At 39.6% G+C, this 16,482-nt stretch overlaps 1 protein-coding gene across 5 annotated transcripts in view; it reads left to right on the top strand.

Annotated features, from left to right (window-relative positions):
* LOC135200157 (VIP36-like protein) overlaps nucleotides 1–16,482 on the top strand; it is a 139,880-nt gene that overhangs the window by 70,784 nt on the left and 52,614 nt on the right. The window contains exon 1 of one of the 5 annotated variants that reach the window (XM_064228508.1): nucleotides 8,014–8,050. The exons of 3 other annotated variants lie outside the window; for them this stretch is intronic. In XM_064228508.1, coding sequence (XP_064084578.1) covers nucleotides 8,029–8,050 — 22 coding nt within the window. In that variant the 5' untranslated portion in view covers nucleotides 8,014–8,028. Of the gene's footprint in view, nucleotides 1–8,013; nucleotides 8,051–9,082; nucleotides 9,248–16,482 lie in introns of those variants that run through there. One more of the 5 variants, XM_064228506.1, reaches the window with a different exon arrangement.

The following is a 16,482-nucleotide window of genomic DNA, read 5'->3' as shown; positions in this document are numbered from 1 at the left end:
GTGGAGGCCAGTGGGGTGAGGCAGTAGGCGTGTGGCTGCAGCTTGCAAGGGCACGGTGTGGGGCATCGGGGGCGCGCCCAAGTTCTCTATGTCCGTCATCTCACAAACACCAAAACGTGTGAGAGCCATATTTAGTCCGCCGATGGTGTTTTTTACCTACAGTCGATGAGAGTCGTTAATAGAGGACCAAACCGTGAGGGGAATGCAAAAACACTCCTGTAGAAGATGTGCTGTTTTTAGTCTGCTAATGGCAATTGACCAACTGTGGGTAGGAGCGCCAAAAAACCAAGACTGAGGCGCCATTATGAGTCCGTTAATGGTTTTCTGGAGGGAGCGGCCAAAACTGCTACCTGTCCTAATCCGGAGGTCACCAGTTCTTAGGAACAAACAGAGGCATCGAGAGAACTGTACTGGTTTATTAATCAGAAACAGATACATATAAGGAGGCTGTGTGGACGGAAATGTAGTGTCCGTCATGCGCACATACAAAAGGAGACAGAGTCCTGCTGTGATTGTGCTTTCTCGCACCTACAAATATACATATTTTTTAGGCGTACAGGATGGCTATTTAAGAGATATATATATTGGCGGAAAGGCTGTGATCTACTCTGCATTTTGGATAGATATAGAAAAGGTATTGTATGGAAAGACGGACATTTCGGCAGAAATGCCGTCCTTACACCTGCAAGTGGGCCTTGGAGGGAAGATCCACCTCTTGGAGGGGCGTGATAATGAAAAGATGAGAACCACAGTTTTAGAGCAACTGTTCACTTTGTAATTGATGTCTGTAACCATGTACTAGCTTTTCAGATTATTCGCTCGGTAGCTGAACCTTTCGATCAGTGAAGTGAAGCAACGTTTGAACTTGTCAGTGCTTGGATAGGTGACCTTCTGTAAGGGTACAAGCACATAGCTACCAACCTATAAAAAATCAACACCTAGAACATTAAACAAAAAGAAAATTGAAGTCGGGCATGATAGATACCGGGTCATCATCTTCCACATTGGTAATTCCTTCAGATATCCAGGGCAAAGTTGCTAGCCCTGCATGTTCAGCGCCTGATGGACAAAGGGCTATATAACAGCAGTATTTGGATATTAAGAGCAACTTAATGAGATAGACCATAGCTTAACTACTTTACTATTATAAGATAAAACGAAGAGTATACATCTAAGATTCTTAACTTAATTTGCACCTCTTGAGTGATAAAAACTCTCCTCATAGACTGCTGACTCCTTAAGTATTTCCAGAAGCGTAGTCTGATGCACGCCACACAGATGGAGATATCTAAGCATGTGGCAGCAAGAGCATCTTAGATATGGTTAAAAAAAATTGTTGAATTTCAGATGTTCCAAGTTCCCTGTAGGGGGATAGTGCTGTCAGTGCACCTTTAAGTATTACTTAAGGTTCTTTGCAACGTCCCTTTGGCCTCTAGGTGCAACCCTTTTCATTTTTTTTTACTGTCCCTCTATTCACATTGTTTTTCTCCCATATGACTTCCCACCCTCTCTAGGAGTTCCATATTGCAACTGTGAGGTTTTCCTCTTGTTACACCTTTCAGACCTTTTTACTGTCAATTTCCCTTTCATCACTGAATGAACTCATAGGCTCCAGCACTTGGCCTTTGGCCTAAGTTCTATATTCTTATTCCTATTCTATATTTCATGTTTCTGTTTCTCTGAGTAATGCTCCTTGAAGCTCTACCAGGCTATTTGAGAGATCAGACTTAAGGGACTGGAAGCATCCGGTGTCCTTGGTCTCGAGGATTGGGAGGGTGGTAAAGGTGAGGAAAGTGTGGCAGGTGAGAGGGGAGAGAGAGAGCATGGAGGTTTGGAAGAGAGAGGTTATGGTTGTGGGACGTCCCAGTCTGTTGTTTTGAGGATTGTTCTCTTAGGGTTTTAAGTTTGCTTTGGTATTAGTGCCCTGTACTGAAGTTGTAAAGACCTCCTTTACCCATTAATCACGATCTTGTATCTCATCTAGCAAAGCAGCAAGAACCACATGTAGGTATATATTTGTATGTATAATTTCCTGGCCTTTTCGCCTTTATATAATTCATCAATGTATGTACATTATGTCTTTTGCTATTGTCATTTTATTAGCTGCCAAGAAACAAAAATTCTCCTCTGTGTGTGGGTTGCGAGACTCGGGGGTTTCTGTCCGCATACTGCTATGTATACCGTACTCTGTTCTGTCTCATTCCGACCTCACAAAGTCTAATAAGGTGAGTGTTTGGTTATACATTTTTTCATGTCATCTTAATCTACTTGTCCCCAACAACCCAGTTCTTTCCTCCACCTTGGGATCGCTGCTTCATCCCTGTTGTTAGATCCTCACTTTGTTCTCTAAACACACCGTTTTGAATTTGTTCGTCTGGTGGAAAAGAGGGGGATATTCCTGGAAGTCTATCTCAAATATCTTTGTAAAGTTTCAAGAAGTATTACCCAGAGAAATAGAAAGATAACCTGACATATCTGAAATTCAACTAATTTTTTTTGTTTAACCTAGTCTAAGATGCTCTCGCTGTCAAGACCCAAATTAGCAGCTTGTGGCAAGATTAGGAGATGCAGAGGATAACCCTTAGAGGAAAGTTGAACAGGAAATAGTAACTATTTCATGAGAGGAAGATCGAATCAGACTGTCGGTATGAATGGGGAGGCACTGAGACGCAAGAAGAAAGTATTAAATACTACTGCTACTAGTAACAACAGCATTAAGAATAATAAACTTCATTGTTTTTTTTAAAATGATAGTTTGGATGCTGTTGAGTTTATATTGTGGCATGGTATGGTATAGTTCAATAATGATGTCGGTTTCTTCACAACATTTACAAGATCGTGGCTTTCAAGTAACTATAAATTCTTTGACATAATTGTCATCATTATTTTCTAAATGCAGGTTGGAGTCACCACAAATCAGTTTATTTTTGTTATCATCGGACAAGTTTAGGAAGTTAACTGAATTCGTCTAGGAATGATCTCTTACTTGTGCTTGGTGGTTTGTAAACTGTTATAATTTGTATGTGTTTATTTGTGTGTCATTTTAGTGTTGATATATTAAAGTGTACTGAAAGCATTTTGGTTCATTATGGATACTTCATATACTTTTTTTAACAAAGATCTCCATGTTAACACCTTTCTTGTTTTCTCTCAGTACATGGTGAAAGTTGTGAGTCCCTGACATTACGTTTATTCAAGCCAAGAGGGGGAATGTGAGACTGAAGTTGACAGTAGGATAAAAAGCTGTGTTGGGGAAGTGGAGAGAGGTAGCTGGAGTAATACGAGATAAGAAAGTGCCAATCAAGCTAAAAGTCAAGATCTACACCTCAGTGATATGACCAGTGTTAATGTATGGATCAGAAACATGGGCTTTAAGAAGAAAAGAGGAAGTAAAGCTTGAGAGATGAGAATGCTGAGGTGGATTATGGGAATATCGCTGCTTGAGAGATTGGAAAATGATGAAATAAGAAGGGCAGGCTTAGTAAAGATCAGAGAGGTGATAGGAGAGTCACGATTGAGATGGTATGGGCATACCATCTCAATCATGCCTGTCTTACCACCTCTTTAACCTTTACTAAGCCTGCCCTTCTTATTTCATCATTTTCCAATCTCTCAAGCAGCGATATTCCCATAATCCACCTCAGCATTCTCATCTCTCAAGCTTTACTTCCTCTTTTCTTCTTAAAGCCCATGTTTCTGATCCATACATTAACACTGGTCATATCACTGAGGTGTAGATCTTGACTTTTAGCTTGATTGGCACTTTCTTATCTCGTATTACTCCAGCTACCTCTCTCCACTTCCCCAACACAGCTTTTTTATCCTACTGTCAACTTCAGTCTCACATTCTCCCTCTTGACTTGAATAAACGTAATGTCAGGGACTCACAACTTTCACCATATACTGAGAGAAAACAAGAAAGGTGGTAGCATGGAGGTCTTTGTTAAAAAAGTATCTAAAGTATCCATAATGAACCAAAAAGCTTTCAGTACTCTTGAATATATCAACACTAAAATGACACACAAATAAACACATACAAATTATAACAGTTTACAAACCACCAAGCACAAGAGATCATTCCTAGACGAATTCGGTTAACTTCGTAAACTTGTCAGATGATAACAAAAATCATCTGACAAGGAGAGAGTGAAGAGGGCTTTGGAAGAAGTTGTTAGTGAAAGGAGTTTGAGAGGGAGGTAGATAATTAGATGGCGAGATAAAGTGAAGGAAGTTGTGGCGAGGAGAGGTTTGGTGGAGGATGATGCCTTCGATAGAAGGCAATGGAGAAGGCGCATCAGGCAACTAACCCCTTAATGTAGGGATAACGATGGTAAAGAAGACGACCACCTTCCTTCATTGCTCTCTCTCTCTCTCTCTCTCTCTCTCTCTCTCTCTCTCTCTCTCTCTCTCTCTATATATATATATATATATATATATATATATATATATATATATATATATATATATATATATATATATATATAGACCTGTAAAAATGTTCTGTTACAACAGATTCCACTGATAAAAGGAACCCATAAAATGGGAAAAATATAGAAAGTAAGTATAATATTTCACAGACTGAAGTATCGCGCTCTCCAAGTAGGCAATGAATGAGAAAAGTTACTGAAAATGCGGTTATTAAAACCGAAAGATCTCGGCAGTTCTCGTTTTTCATTTTCCTTGGTGGCATTACCTTTATATATATATATATATATATATATATATATATATATATATATAATATATATATATATATATATATATATATATATATATATATATATATATATATATATATATATATATATATATATATATATATATATATATATATATATATATATATATATATACAATACATATACATATATATATATATATATATATATATATATATATATATATATATATATATATATTATATAGTATATATATATATATATATATATATATATATATACTATATATATATATATATTATATATACATATATATATGCTTAAAAAAACACTGTAGATGCACGTGACTTCATAAATAAGCGAATACCACAGGAAAATAATAGTCAGAAATCCAAGCGCTTTCGTCTTTACTCAGCATCGTCCAAGGAGTTACTAAAGTACAATTGGAGATAAAGGTCTCGGGTACAAAACAAGATCAAGAATACCAGATGGTTAATTGTCAAAAGGGTAAAAATTAAAAATTAAAGAGATAATCCAGGATTATCGTATATCACACGGTCACAAACCTAACCGAAACTACAAAGTATCTTTATAGTCCAAAACATGGAAAAACTGAATATATTAATTTTGTTGCTTATATTTATCTTACAAACTTTTTTCATAATGAAGCATCAAGTTTAAATAAACCAAGACTTAAATTTAGAACATTTCTATTATTTGACTTGATGAAACAAGATTCAATGATATTCCTTTTAACTGTGTCATTACATGGGATTAAGGCTCTTGCTTGACTCCAGTTAATAGGATGGTCTAAATCTCTCATATGTACAAATAATGCATTCGATATTTGCCCAGTTCTCACAGAATATTGATGTTGTTTGAGACGTTGTGAAAGAGATTTACCGGTCTGTCCGTAATAGACTTTATCACACTTTTTGCAAGGAATTTCATATATGCAACCTGGAAGATCTTTAGGAGAATTTTGTTTTTATTATTAAACTCTTAACATTAATATTACTGAAAATAGAACATGTATTTTGTTAAATAGCTTAAAATTCTAGGAATATCTAAAAACCTTTCATCATAGGGTAATTTTAGAATGTTATGCTTACTAAATTCAAGTTTGTCATTAGTTTGAATAAAATGTTTTTTTCTAGCTCTTTTCCCATGCCACATCTATAAAAGTCCTTGGGTATTTAAGTTTTCAATGCAATATCATAAATAGTTTTTAATTTCAGCGTCAATAAACTGCGGGCTACAGACACGTAAAGCCTTAATAACATTCCAGAAAAAAACAGAGAATTTAACATTTTGAGGTGATTGGAGTAGTAATGAACAAAGAGGCAATGTTAGTTGATTTTCGAAAGACTGAAAAGGTGAAATTTCTATCATTTCTATGGACAGTCACATCAAGAAAATTCAAATTACAATTTCTTTCTTCCTCTGTCCATAGAAATGATAGAAATTTCACCTTTTCAGTCTTTCGAAAATCAACTAACATTGCCTCTTTTGTTCATTACTACTCCAATCACCATCAAAATGTTAAATTCTCTGTTTTTTCTGGAATGTTATTAAGGGCTTTACGTGTCTGTAGCCCGCAGTTTATTGACGCTGAAATTAAAACTATTTATGATATTGCATTGAAACTTAAATACCCAAGGACTTTTATAGATGTGGCATGGAAAAGAGCTAGAAAAACATATTTCAACTAATGACAAACTTGAATTTAGTAAGCATAACATTCTAAAATTACCCTATGATGAAAGGTTTTTAGATATTCCTAGAATTTTAAAGCTATTTAACATAAATGTTATTTTCAGTAATATTAATGTTAAGAGTTTAATAATAAAAATTCTCCTAAAGATCTTCCAGGCTGCATATATGAAATTCCTTGCAAAAAGTGTGATAAAGTCTATTACGGACAGACCGGTAAATCTCTTTCACAACGTCTTCAAAACAACATCAATATTCTGTGAGAACTGGGCAAATATCGAATGCATTATTTGTACATATGAGAGATTTAGAACCATCCTATTAACTGGAGTCAAGCAAGAGCCTTAATCCCATGTAATGACACAGTTAAAAGGAAATATCATTGAATCGTTTATGTCATCAAGTCAAATAATAGAAATGTTCTAAATTTAAGTCTTGGTTTATTTAAACTTGATGCTTTCATTATGAAAAAAGTTGTAGATAAATATAAGCAACAAAATTAATATATTCAGTTTTTACATGTTTTGGACTATAAAGATACTTTGTAGTTTCGGTTAGGTTTGTGACCGTGTGATATACGATAATCCTGGATTATCTCTTTTAATTTTTACCCTTTTGACAATTAACCATCTGGTATTCTTGATCTTGTTTTGTACCCGAGACCTTTATCTCCAATTGTACTTTAGTAACTCCTTGACGATGTCTGAGTAAAGACGAAAGCGCTTGGATTTCTGACTATTATTTCCTGTGGTATTCGCTTATATATATATATATATATATATATATATATATATATATTTAAAAAATCACAGTAGATGCACGTGACTTCATAAATAAGCGAATACCACGGGAAAATGATAGTCAGAATCCAAGCGCTTTCGTCTTTATTCAGACATCGTCAGGACTACTGGATTTCTGACTATCATTTTCCCGTGGTATTCGCTTATATATATATATATATATATATATATATATATATAATATATATATATATATATATATATATATATAGATATATATACTCGTAAAGTCACTTTCAGTATGGATGCCAATGCAGCTTTAGCATATTCACTTTCTTTTAGAAAATGTACGGTCCACCAATGCTCGTTCAGACTACGTTGGCATTCATTTGACTAACCAGCATATAATATGTTTGTCGTTTTGCATTTGGCGGAAGATGATAGGCTCATCGATGTTGCGTGGCTGATTACGTTCGATGTAGATCATTTTACCATTATGTTCATTCGTGTTACAGTGTTTTAGTGGTTGTTAGGCTTTAGATATTATTCTTATAAGTAATATTATTTGTAAATATAACATTTATTTAATAAAATATTCTGCCTGTCATGCCTTTTTTATTATGAAAACCAGTAGTGTTACAGAAAACAGGTCCTCGGGAACCATTGTTTTTAATTCTACTAAATGAAATACGTTTATGTCATTGTTCCCGAGGTAGTGCTCTTGTCAATATGAATTAATTTACATTTAAATTTACAGACAATACGTATTTGGAATAAAATTATGAACATTGATTAACATTAAAGCTTAAATTAGTTCTAAGAATTTGAGGGCCTAATTATATAAATAAAACAGAAAATACTCATTACAGGAAAACTTAGGTAACTGAATCTGCAAGATGGAATATATCGCCAACACAGGTAATGCTATAAACACTCTATTTATCGAAAGTACCTCCTAGCCCCTCCTCCAGTTTACAGTAGTTATTACTGACGTACGTTAATTTGACGTAATGAAGGTTCCAAATATAACTTGTAACGTGTGATTATTCGAAGCATACCTAATAATTTTTAAAACTGTAAAAATCCTGCAATACGTTTTTTGTTATGTATGTTTGTTTCCAGATAATTCGGTTTTGTGCCCTGATGCCAGTACCTACAGCCTTTGTATACAAATGAAAGAAAAAAAATGTTGACTGTGTTAACATTAACTGTTTGCGTGTTGTATGTGGCATACGATAAATTGAAAGGGTAATGAATGTGAATATATGAAGTGATTAAAATGTTGGCACATATATGGATTGATCCCAGTATTTTGAAGAAATGGTTTGATCATATGAATATGAAAAGAATGGAGGAATGGTGGACAATAGGGAGATGAAAAAATGTGTAATTAATGAAGAAATTTCATGAGGAAAGAGGAGATGAATAAATGACATTAATGTGCAAGAATGCATGCAAGATACAGAAAAATTGCAAAGTTTAGCTAACAAGAGTTCACTTTCTGTTGTTGAACCATTTATGTAGATGTATGAAGTGTTTAATATTATAAAGTCACCTTCCATTTGATATATATATATATATATATATATATATATATATATATATATATATATATGTGTGTGTGTGTGTGTGTGTGTGTGTGTGTGTGTATATATATATTATATAGATATATATATATATATATATATATATATATATATATATATATATATAGCTATGTGTGTGTGTGTGTGTGTGTGTGTGTGTGTGGGTGTGTGTGTGTGTGTGCAATCGTCAGTTACCAAATTATGAAGGTGATTCTAGGGTATAAATAAGACAAAAATATTTCTCTCCAGTTCAACGACCTCATAACCAGAGGATTGAGGCTTTGCCCTAGCAAGAGTGCGTACCGGCGACTCAACTTACCTCTTTTATAAATGGCGCCCTCTTCTCTCTAATGTCCGACTCTAGCGTTCCTCCACAACAATTTTGACTCTGGCAAGTCCAGGCAAAACAACGTAATGGGAGTCGTAAATGTTGTTCTATTTTTGTCCTTTGTGTCGTGTATATCGCCTCAAGCATGGAATACCTACGATTATATGAAGAGAGAACATTCTTTGGTCAAACCATACCAAGGTAAGCACTGGAAATATCCTGAGAGTCGGCATTGGCCAAGGTCGTTCCTGATGTCATTTTGACTCGTAGGCTTCGTTTGTACTGATGTCATGTGAGACCAACTTTCGAGTTTCTCCCTTCACCCTCTTATTTGCTCGTTGTGGATGGCCCTGCCCGGCCGCCGAGCTTTTGGGAGGGTTTCATTTTCTTCAGGGAGTATAGTTTTAGCCTATCTAGTATACTAGGTAGTAGCCCAGGTCTTTTTTTTGTTGGTGAAGCCTAGGGGCTAGGATAGTTAGCTAGTACCTAGCTAGGGTAGATCATCACAGCAGGCCAAGCAGGCCACCTACCATCAATGCAAGCCACCCTCCGAAAAAGTACATTATAACGCGTCCTGACACCCGAGATGGGCATCAGTCGCGACTTGTTGTTGGTGAGAAACGGAGCTAAAGACCTCTACTCTCCTTTCGAAGTAAGTATTTTCTCCAAAGTTAGAAATTAAGGCCAAATTTTAAGATTTAAACAGAGGGTACTGAAAACGGTCTCAAACGTAGTGCAAATCTCACCAAAACGCGTTCAACATTTTTACTTACAACTCGAGGTATTTAGAAGATTGACGCCTCCATCGATGTTTGCGGAGTAGCTTGTGTCAATAAACTAACCATTTCCTGTGATAAATCCACACACCACTTGTACCCACAGACGCTGGAGCACTTTTATCACAACAATCGAAACACGATTTCTCATCAACAACAAGCCAGGCGTAAACAGCTGTTGGGGTAGAAGATGACGAGAAGCGTGCTCTTGGCTAATTTTTAAATAAGTAGTAAAACATCAATATTTTACGTATTTAGTGATGATTAAATTTGAAAATATTCGTTATTGAAAAAGTAACTCGACTCTGACTCAAATTTAAGTAATTATTTTTCTGAATTAGAACGTTCTTTCAAGTTCTTATTATTACGATCACGACATCTTGACTTTCGTACCTATTGTAAACTAATTGCTATACTCAACTGTCATTGCAGAACAGTTTACCAGTTATTCATGCAGATTGTTATCAGCTATACATGTAATTGTTATAATCGTAATGCGCATATATATCTTTATTATTTTTACTTTTTGGATATATGAAGATGTTTTACTGCTGGATTATCGCCGTAGTGTGACGCAATCGTTTTCGGTCCATGGCCTCTTGTCTGTTTTCGCACCATAAGAAATTATGGGGCCGAATTTGCAATGACCAGAAAGTCGTTAAAAGAGGAAAGTTAGCATTTGAGGCATATGTTTTGACTGAGAAAAAATACAAAATTTATTTTTCAATAGCTAGCTTGTAAAAATACTTGGTTATAAAAACTTGATTGACAACTAAGCAGCATGTCTACTATGGTTTTCAGAGACAGTGCAAGCAGGTTTTTGGGCAATACCTATTTCTGTAACGAACACTCTTAACAGAACGAGATTTTGCTATAGTGCATTACACCCAGTGCCGTAATTTATAAGGGTATCGTGAATCACTAATCGTAAAGAATAACGACACTGTCCTTGTACCAAGAGACAAAAACTCCATTATGCAGAAATGGATACGAACACGCGTATAAAGCTCCACCTACCCTCTCCCCAACCCCCCCCCCCCCCCACTCCTTTTCTTCTTCGTTCCTCCGCCTTCCTTTCTCTCTCTCTCTCTCTCTCTCTCTCTCTGTTGCCATTCGGTATGTGTTGACCCTCCAAACTGGGTATAAGACTACACACAAAACGTTGAAATTGGTGAAATTAGGCTATGTATTGGAAGTATATATACATAAATATTAAAGCAATTTTATCATTATTGCATTACTATGACAACTAGAATTCATGGAAACAGTTTATAACCTGTTAAGCGTCACCCACGTAATAATACGTTTACCGCGATCTACTCGGTAGCGCCTTCAAGGGATATTACGTTCAAGACTTTAACTGTGCTTGTCAAGCCGTCAGCCCCGTAATAATACGTTTACTCGTATAGAAAGTGTAGGAACATCATTTGGTAACACTCTCAGCACATGGGAAAACTTATTTCCAGCCTGGCAACTCTTTCCTGGTGGTCGCTTATGCTAGAAAACTGCCTGTCCCTGTTGGTTTTCTTTCAATACGCTTCGTGCGTTATCGAGACAAATTGGATTTCGCGTCTTTCACAATGAATGTCCCAAAGAGGAGGCATATTTCTTTAGGTGAGATCAATCAAATACTAGATGAGGAGTGTGATATTGATAACCTATTTGATGATGAGAGCTCTAGTTCTGAATCCTCCAGTGATGATACAAAACTTTTCTTCCAATTGCGGGAGTGAAGATGACTTTTCTTTGCCGAGTGACTGGACTCCGAGAGAGAGAGAGAGAGAGGGATAGAGAGAGAGAGAGAGAGAGAATTTCCTACAGTTAATTACAGTATGAATAACAAGCATAAAAATCAATATTAACTTTGAAAAACTATCATCAGTGCTATGATCGTCTGATTACAACAAAAAAAGGCGTCGACGGTACGTTAGCCAGCATGAGCTCAATCAGGGGAGGACGCTTAACAGGATAATGGAACGGTCGTATGTGTGAAGCCTCCACTATGTGGCCAACGATGATTTTGCCATTCTTAGCATGCAAACATTAAAGGTTACATTTATTTCTGGCATACGATTATTTAAGAAATTCAAAATACTAATAAAGACTGAAATCAATGAAAAAGTGCTAGCAAAAACAAAAAAGCAAAAAAAAAAAAAAAACGTAGTCGTTCCTCTATGCACTTTTCCGTATTCGTTCCTCTATGGTTTTCGGCAGCCCGATGTACGAAAACGTTAGAAACATTTGATTTTATCTACGTTAGAAATATCTGTATTTTTCGGGGTAATTTGGTTGCAAAAAAGGGATAAGATACATGTAAATTAAATCAAAATTTTTAAATAACAATGTAAATTTCATACAATCAACTTACCTGTCAGATATATACATAGCTAAGACTCCGTCGTCCCCGACAGAAATTCAAATTTCGCGCCACTCGCTACAGGTAGGTCAGGTGATCTACCGGCCTGCCCTGGGTGGCAGGACTAGGAACCATTCCCGTTTTCTACTCATATATTTTCTGTCGCCGGTGGTATCAACATCGTTGCTGCCACCTCTTGACTGGAATTCGCTTTTCTAAGCAATTGATCATCTTTTTGTGGACTTTTGGTGACGTACCTGGATCGTTGTTTTGGCATTCGCTACTGTGACTGGATTTAGGTGCTTTTTTGATTTTTTCTTCAGAATGTCTGATTCAAGTGTTTGTGTGAGAATGTGTGTGAATGTAGGCTGCAAGGTGAGGATACCGAAAGCTTCGTTGATCCTCACACTGTATGTCGCAAATGTAGGGGTTTTGATTGTTCTATTTCTAACACCTGTCATGAGTGTGAAAGGTTGAATGTTGAGGAATGGAAAGACTCTAACTTCTTACTTGAAGAAGTTAGAAAGGGATAGAGTCAGAAGGGCTGCATCTAAGATGGCGGGTAGTTGTACAAGGCCTATTGAGCTTTGGATAATTCTAACTCTTCTCTTAATTATGATTCTGTATCAGGACCCTCACTGCCGTACATTCAGATTCAGCTTCGGAAATTGCTGAACTGAAGGCTACGCTTCACAGGATGAGATCCGAAATGGCTACCATAAAAGGTAAGGGATGGTGAAAGTGATTTTAGTGAAGTGAGTGTCCCCAGTGTTGTGGAGGGGGCGTCTGACCGTCTCTGCGACGCTCCCAGGCCTAGACCTCTTCCAAGCTCCCAAGCCCAGAGGAGAAGGAAAGTCGAAAGCCGTTACGGAGGTTGTGGAGAATTCCCCCCGGTCAGGCGTTCCCTTCAGCAGGTGCTGGTAGAGACAAGCCTGCTCAGGACCGCTATCGAAAAAGAAACGTCCTCAGAGAGTGCTTCTCTTTCGTCCGATTCTCCCTCTCCTAAACGAGGGTGGAAGGATTCGGACTTGTCCAGGCCCCTGAAAAGGCACTGGAGAGATCTGGTTTGGATTCAAGCCCAGAACGCTTTTTGGAAGAAGAACCTCCTTCTATCAAGAAGGCGAAGAGGGTTTCGCCGTCCCATGATGGGGGCAACACGCCTTCGAGGTCTACCTCTCCCGTTCAAGAAGACGCAGGAGAAGCGTCCAAAAGGATCATTTTGGCGGTACAGGAACAGCTTTCCGCCTAGTAGGAGTCCTTTCGAAGGATCCTCCTCGTAAGAAAGACGTCAGACTGCCGGTCAGAAGACTCGTCTTCCTTCTCCCACCAGGAGTGAGGCTCCTGTGAGACGTGAGTCTTTGAGATCTCAGATAGAGACTCGGGGAAGTGGGAAGATCTGGATCCGCCAGACAAGCGCGTAGCAACAGCCAAGCGCGAGGCGTCCTACAGACGAGAAGCGTCCTCTAGAGAGAGTCAGACAAGCGAGAAACGCATTACAGACGAGAGGATTCTCCCAGATGGGATACGTCTGCCAGATCAGTAGCTTCAGCCGAGCGCGGATAGTAAGCAAACAAAGGCAGGTCCTGTGAGGCATATTCATCCAAGCGTGAGGCTCAAGAAGAACATCTGTCACGCAGGAGGAGGGGGACTTCAGGAAGACGCGAGTCTTCAACAAGGCACGAGGTGTCAGTCAGGCGCGAGACTTTTGAGAGGCGCGAGGCACCAGTCAGGCGCGAGGCGCCAGCCAAGCGCCGAAGATGGTCCCAGGTCCCAGGCGCAGAGACGCAGCCAAAGCGCAGAGGATCTTGCCAGGCGCGAGGCGCCAGCCAAGCGCGAGGAGTCAGCCAGGCGCGAGACGCCAGCCAAGCGCGAGGCGCCAGCCAAGCGCGAGGCGCCAGCCAGCGCGAGGCGCCAGCCAGGCGCGAGGCGCCAGCCAGGCGCGAGGCGCAGCCAAGTACGAAGAGCCAGTCAAGCATAGGAGCTCTTTACACTCTCTTAGCCCCTCTCCTATTAGGAGTTTTGTCCCCAGTAGAGAGAATTGTTGGACAAGAAGACCCGGAACGAGAAGTGGCCTCTCCTAACTGATCCGATTATGGAAGAGGAATCAGAGGACGAGTCTCACAGTAAGGAAGGACTGTCGAACTACAAAGTCTTGACAGCTCTCCATTCCCTAGGAATACGGAGACAAGCATTGATCCCTGCCGCTCCTCCTTCGCCTCGTTCACTGTTTTCATGCTCGAAGACTCCGAAATCGTCGGCTTTCGTGAAGATGAGACCGACGATTTCTATGAAGAGAGCTCTGCAATCGCGGGTGGATAACTGGATGCTTACTAAGAAGGAGCTAGTAAGGACAGTCTTTTGCATGCCTCCCCCTAGACTGACCGGCAAGAGAGGGATTTGGTACCAGACCTGGGGAGAATATGGGTCTCACTCTCCCTGCTTCAGCTGAAGCTGACTTTTCCAGTCTGGTAACGCATCCAGGAGACATAGCCTTCACACTGGCTAAGATTACTTGGGGCCTTTCAGAGTTGGATCATCTCCTCAAGGGACTTTTCACATTCTCGAAGTCTTTAACTTCCTAGATTGGTCCCTTGGGGTGAATGTCCAAGAAGGCTCATGCCCCTGAAGGGACTAGAACCGGATGTACTCCTAGCAATTCTGTCATGTATTGACAAGGCGGTGCAAGACGGCTCAGGGGAAGTTTCTTCCTTGTTTGGAGCAGGTCTCTTGAAGAAGAGATCTGTGTTTAGCGCTTTCTTGACGAAAGCAGTATCACACTCCACAAAAGAGCAGCTTTGTTATTCGCCCTAGGTCTGATTTTCTGTTCCCGTCACAGTTGGTGAAGGATATTTCCCGATCGCTGACGGAGAAAGCGACTCAAGATCTTCTCCTGCAGTCGTCCAGGAAGAAGAGACCAGTAATGGTGGTGGGAGAAAAGAAAGTGGCGTCTACTCCTGTTCGGCCCTTTCGAGGCGGCCCTCCAACTAGAGTTAACGCTAAAAGGAAAACGACCGAGAAGAGAGGTCGAGCCTCGTTCCGCCCTTTAAAAGGGGAAAGTGAAGTGGCGCTCCTCCAAACACCAGTAGGTGCCAGGCTCCGGGGATTGCGGAAGCCTGGACTCGCATCGACACAGATCCTTGGTCGATGTCGGTTCTTCAGAAGGGATATCTCATTCCTTTCCTGGACAATTCCTCCCCTGACGTCAACTCCGAGGGAATTGTCCGCCAATTACAAGGACCCTGTGTTGAAAGATACTCTTCAACAAATGGTGGATCAGATGTGGACAAGAGAGCTATAGAACTTGTGCTGGATCAAAAGCTCCCCGGGGTTTTACAATCGTTCGTTTCTTGGTTGGAAAGCCGCGGGGCGGATGGAGACCAGTTCTGGATGTCAGCGCTGAACAAGTTTGTTCAAAAACAGAAGTTCTCCATGGAAACCTCTGCTTCAGTCCTGGCTGGCTCTTCGCCCAAGGGGATTGGATGGTGTCTCTGGATCTCCAGGACGCATATTTTCAACGTCCCGATCCATCCTTCGTCGAAGAAGTACCTCCGTTTCATGACGGGGGGAAGGATCTTCCAATTCAGAGCCTTGTGCTTCGGCCTGTCGACGGCGCCTCAGGTTTTCACGAACCTTTTGAAAATGTGGCGAGATGGCTTCATCTGAAAGGAATCAGTATATCTCTTTTTATCTAGACGACTGGCTTATCAGAGCAAAGTCAGAGGAACAGTGTTTGGAGGACCTGAATGTGACACTAAACCTTATAAAGACTTAGGATTACTCGTGAACCTCGAGAAGTCCCAAACTGATCCCCAGCCAGAACTTGGTCTATCTGGGGATTCGGATGGATTCTCGGGGTTTTCGAGGTATTTCCTTCTCAAGAGAGACTAGCGAGAGGTTTAGAAAAAGTCTCTCTCTTCCTAAGGAAGGAACGGACTTCGGCGAGGGAATGGTTGAGCCTGTTAGGGACCCTTTCCTCGCTCGAACAGTTCTTTCACCTAGGAAGACTTCATCTCCGTCCTCTTCAGTTCTTCCTCAGAATTCGTGGAACATGAAGACAGGACTCCTCTCGGACTTTTTTCCCATTCCAGATCTGATAAAACGACATCTAGAATGGTGGTTACTCCCACTGAGGAAAACAAAGGTACTTCCCTGGAAATACAGAGCCCAAACCTTGTATTGTTTTCCGACGCGTCGGAAAAAGGTTGGGGAGCAACTTTGGGAAAGAGAGAATGTCAGGCACTTGGAATCTCTTCAAGTGTCCTGGCACATAAACTGCAAAGAACTGCTAGCTGTACACCTAGCTC

The sequence above is a fragment of the Macrobrachium nipponense genome, chromosome 26, assembly GCF_015104395.2.
Source record: "Macrobrachium nipponense isolate FS-2020 chromosome 26, ASM1510439v2, whole genome shotgun sequence".
Lineage (NCBI taxonomy): Eukaryota > Metazoa > Arthropoda > Malacostraca > Decapoda > Palaemonidae > Macrobrachium > Macrobrachium nipponense.
This window is presented reverse-complemented; position numbering and strand designations above follow the sequence as displayed.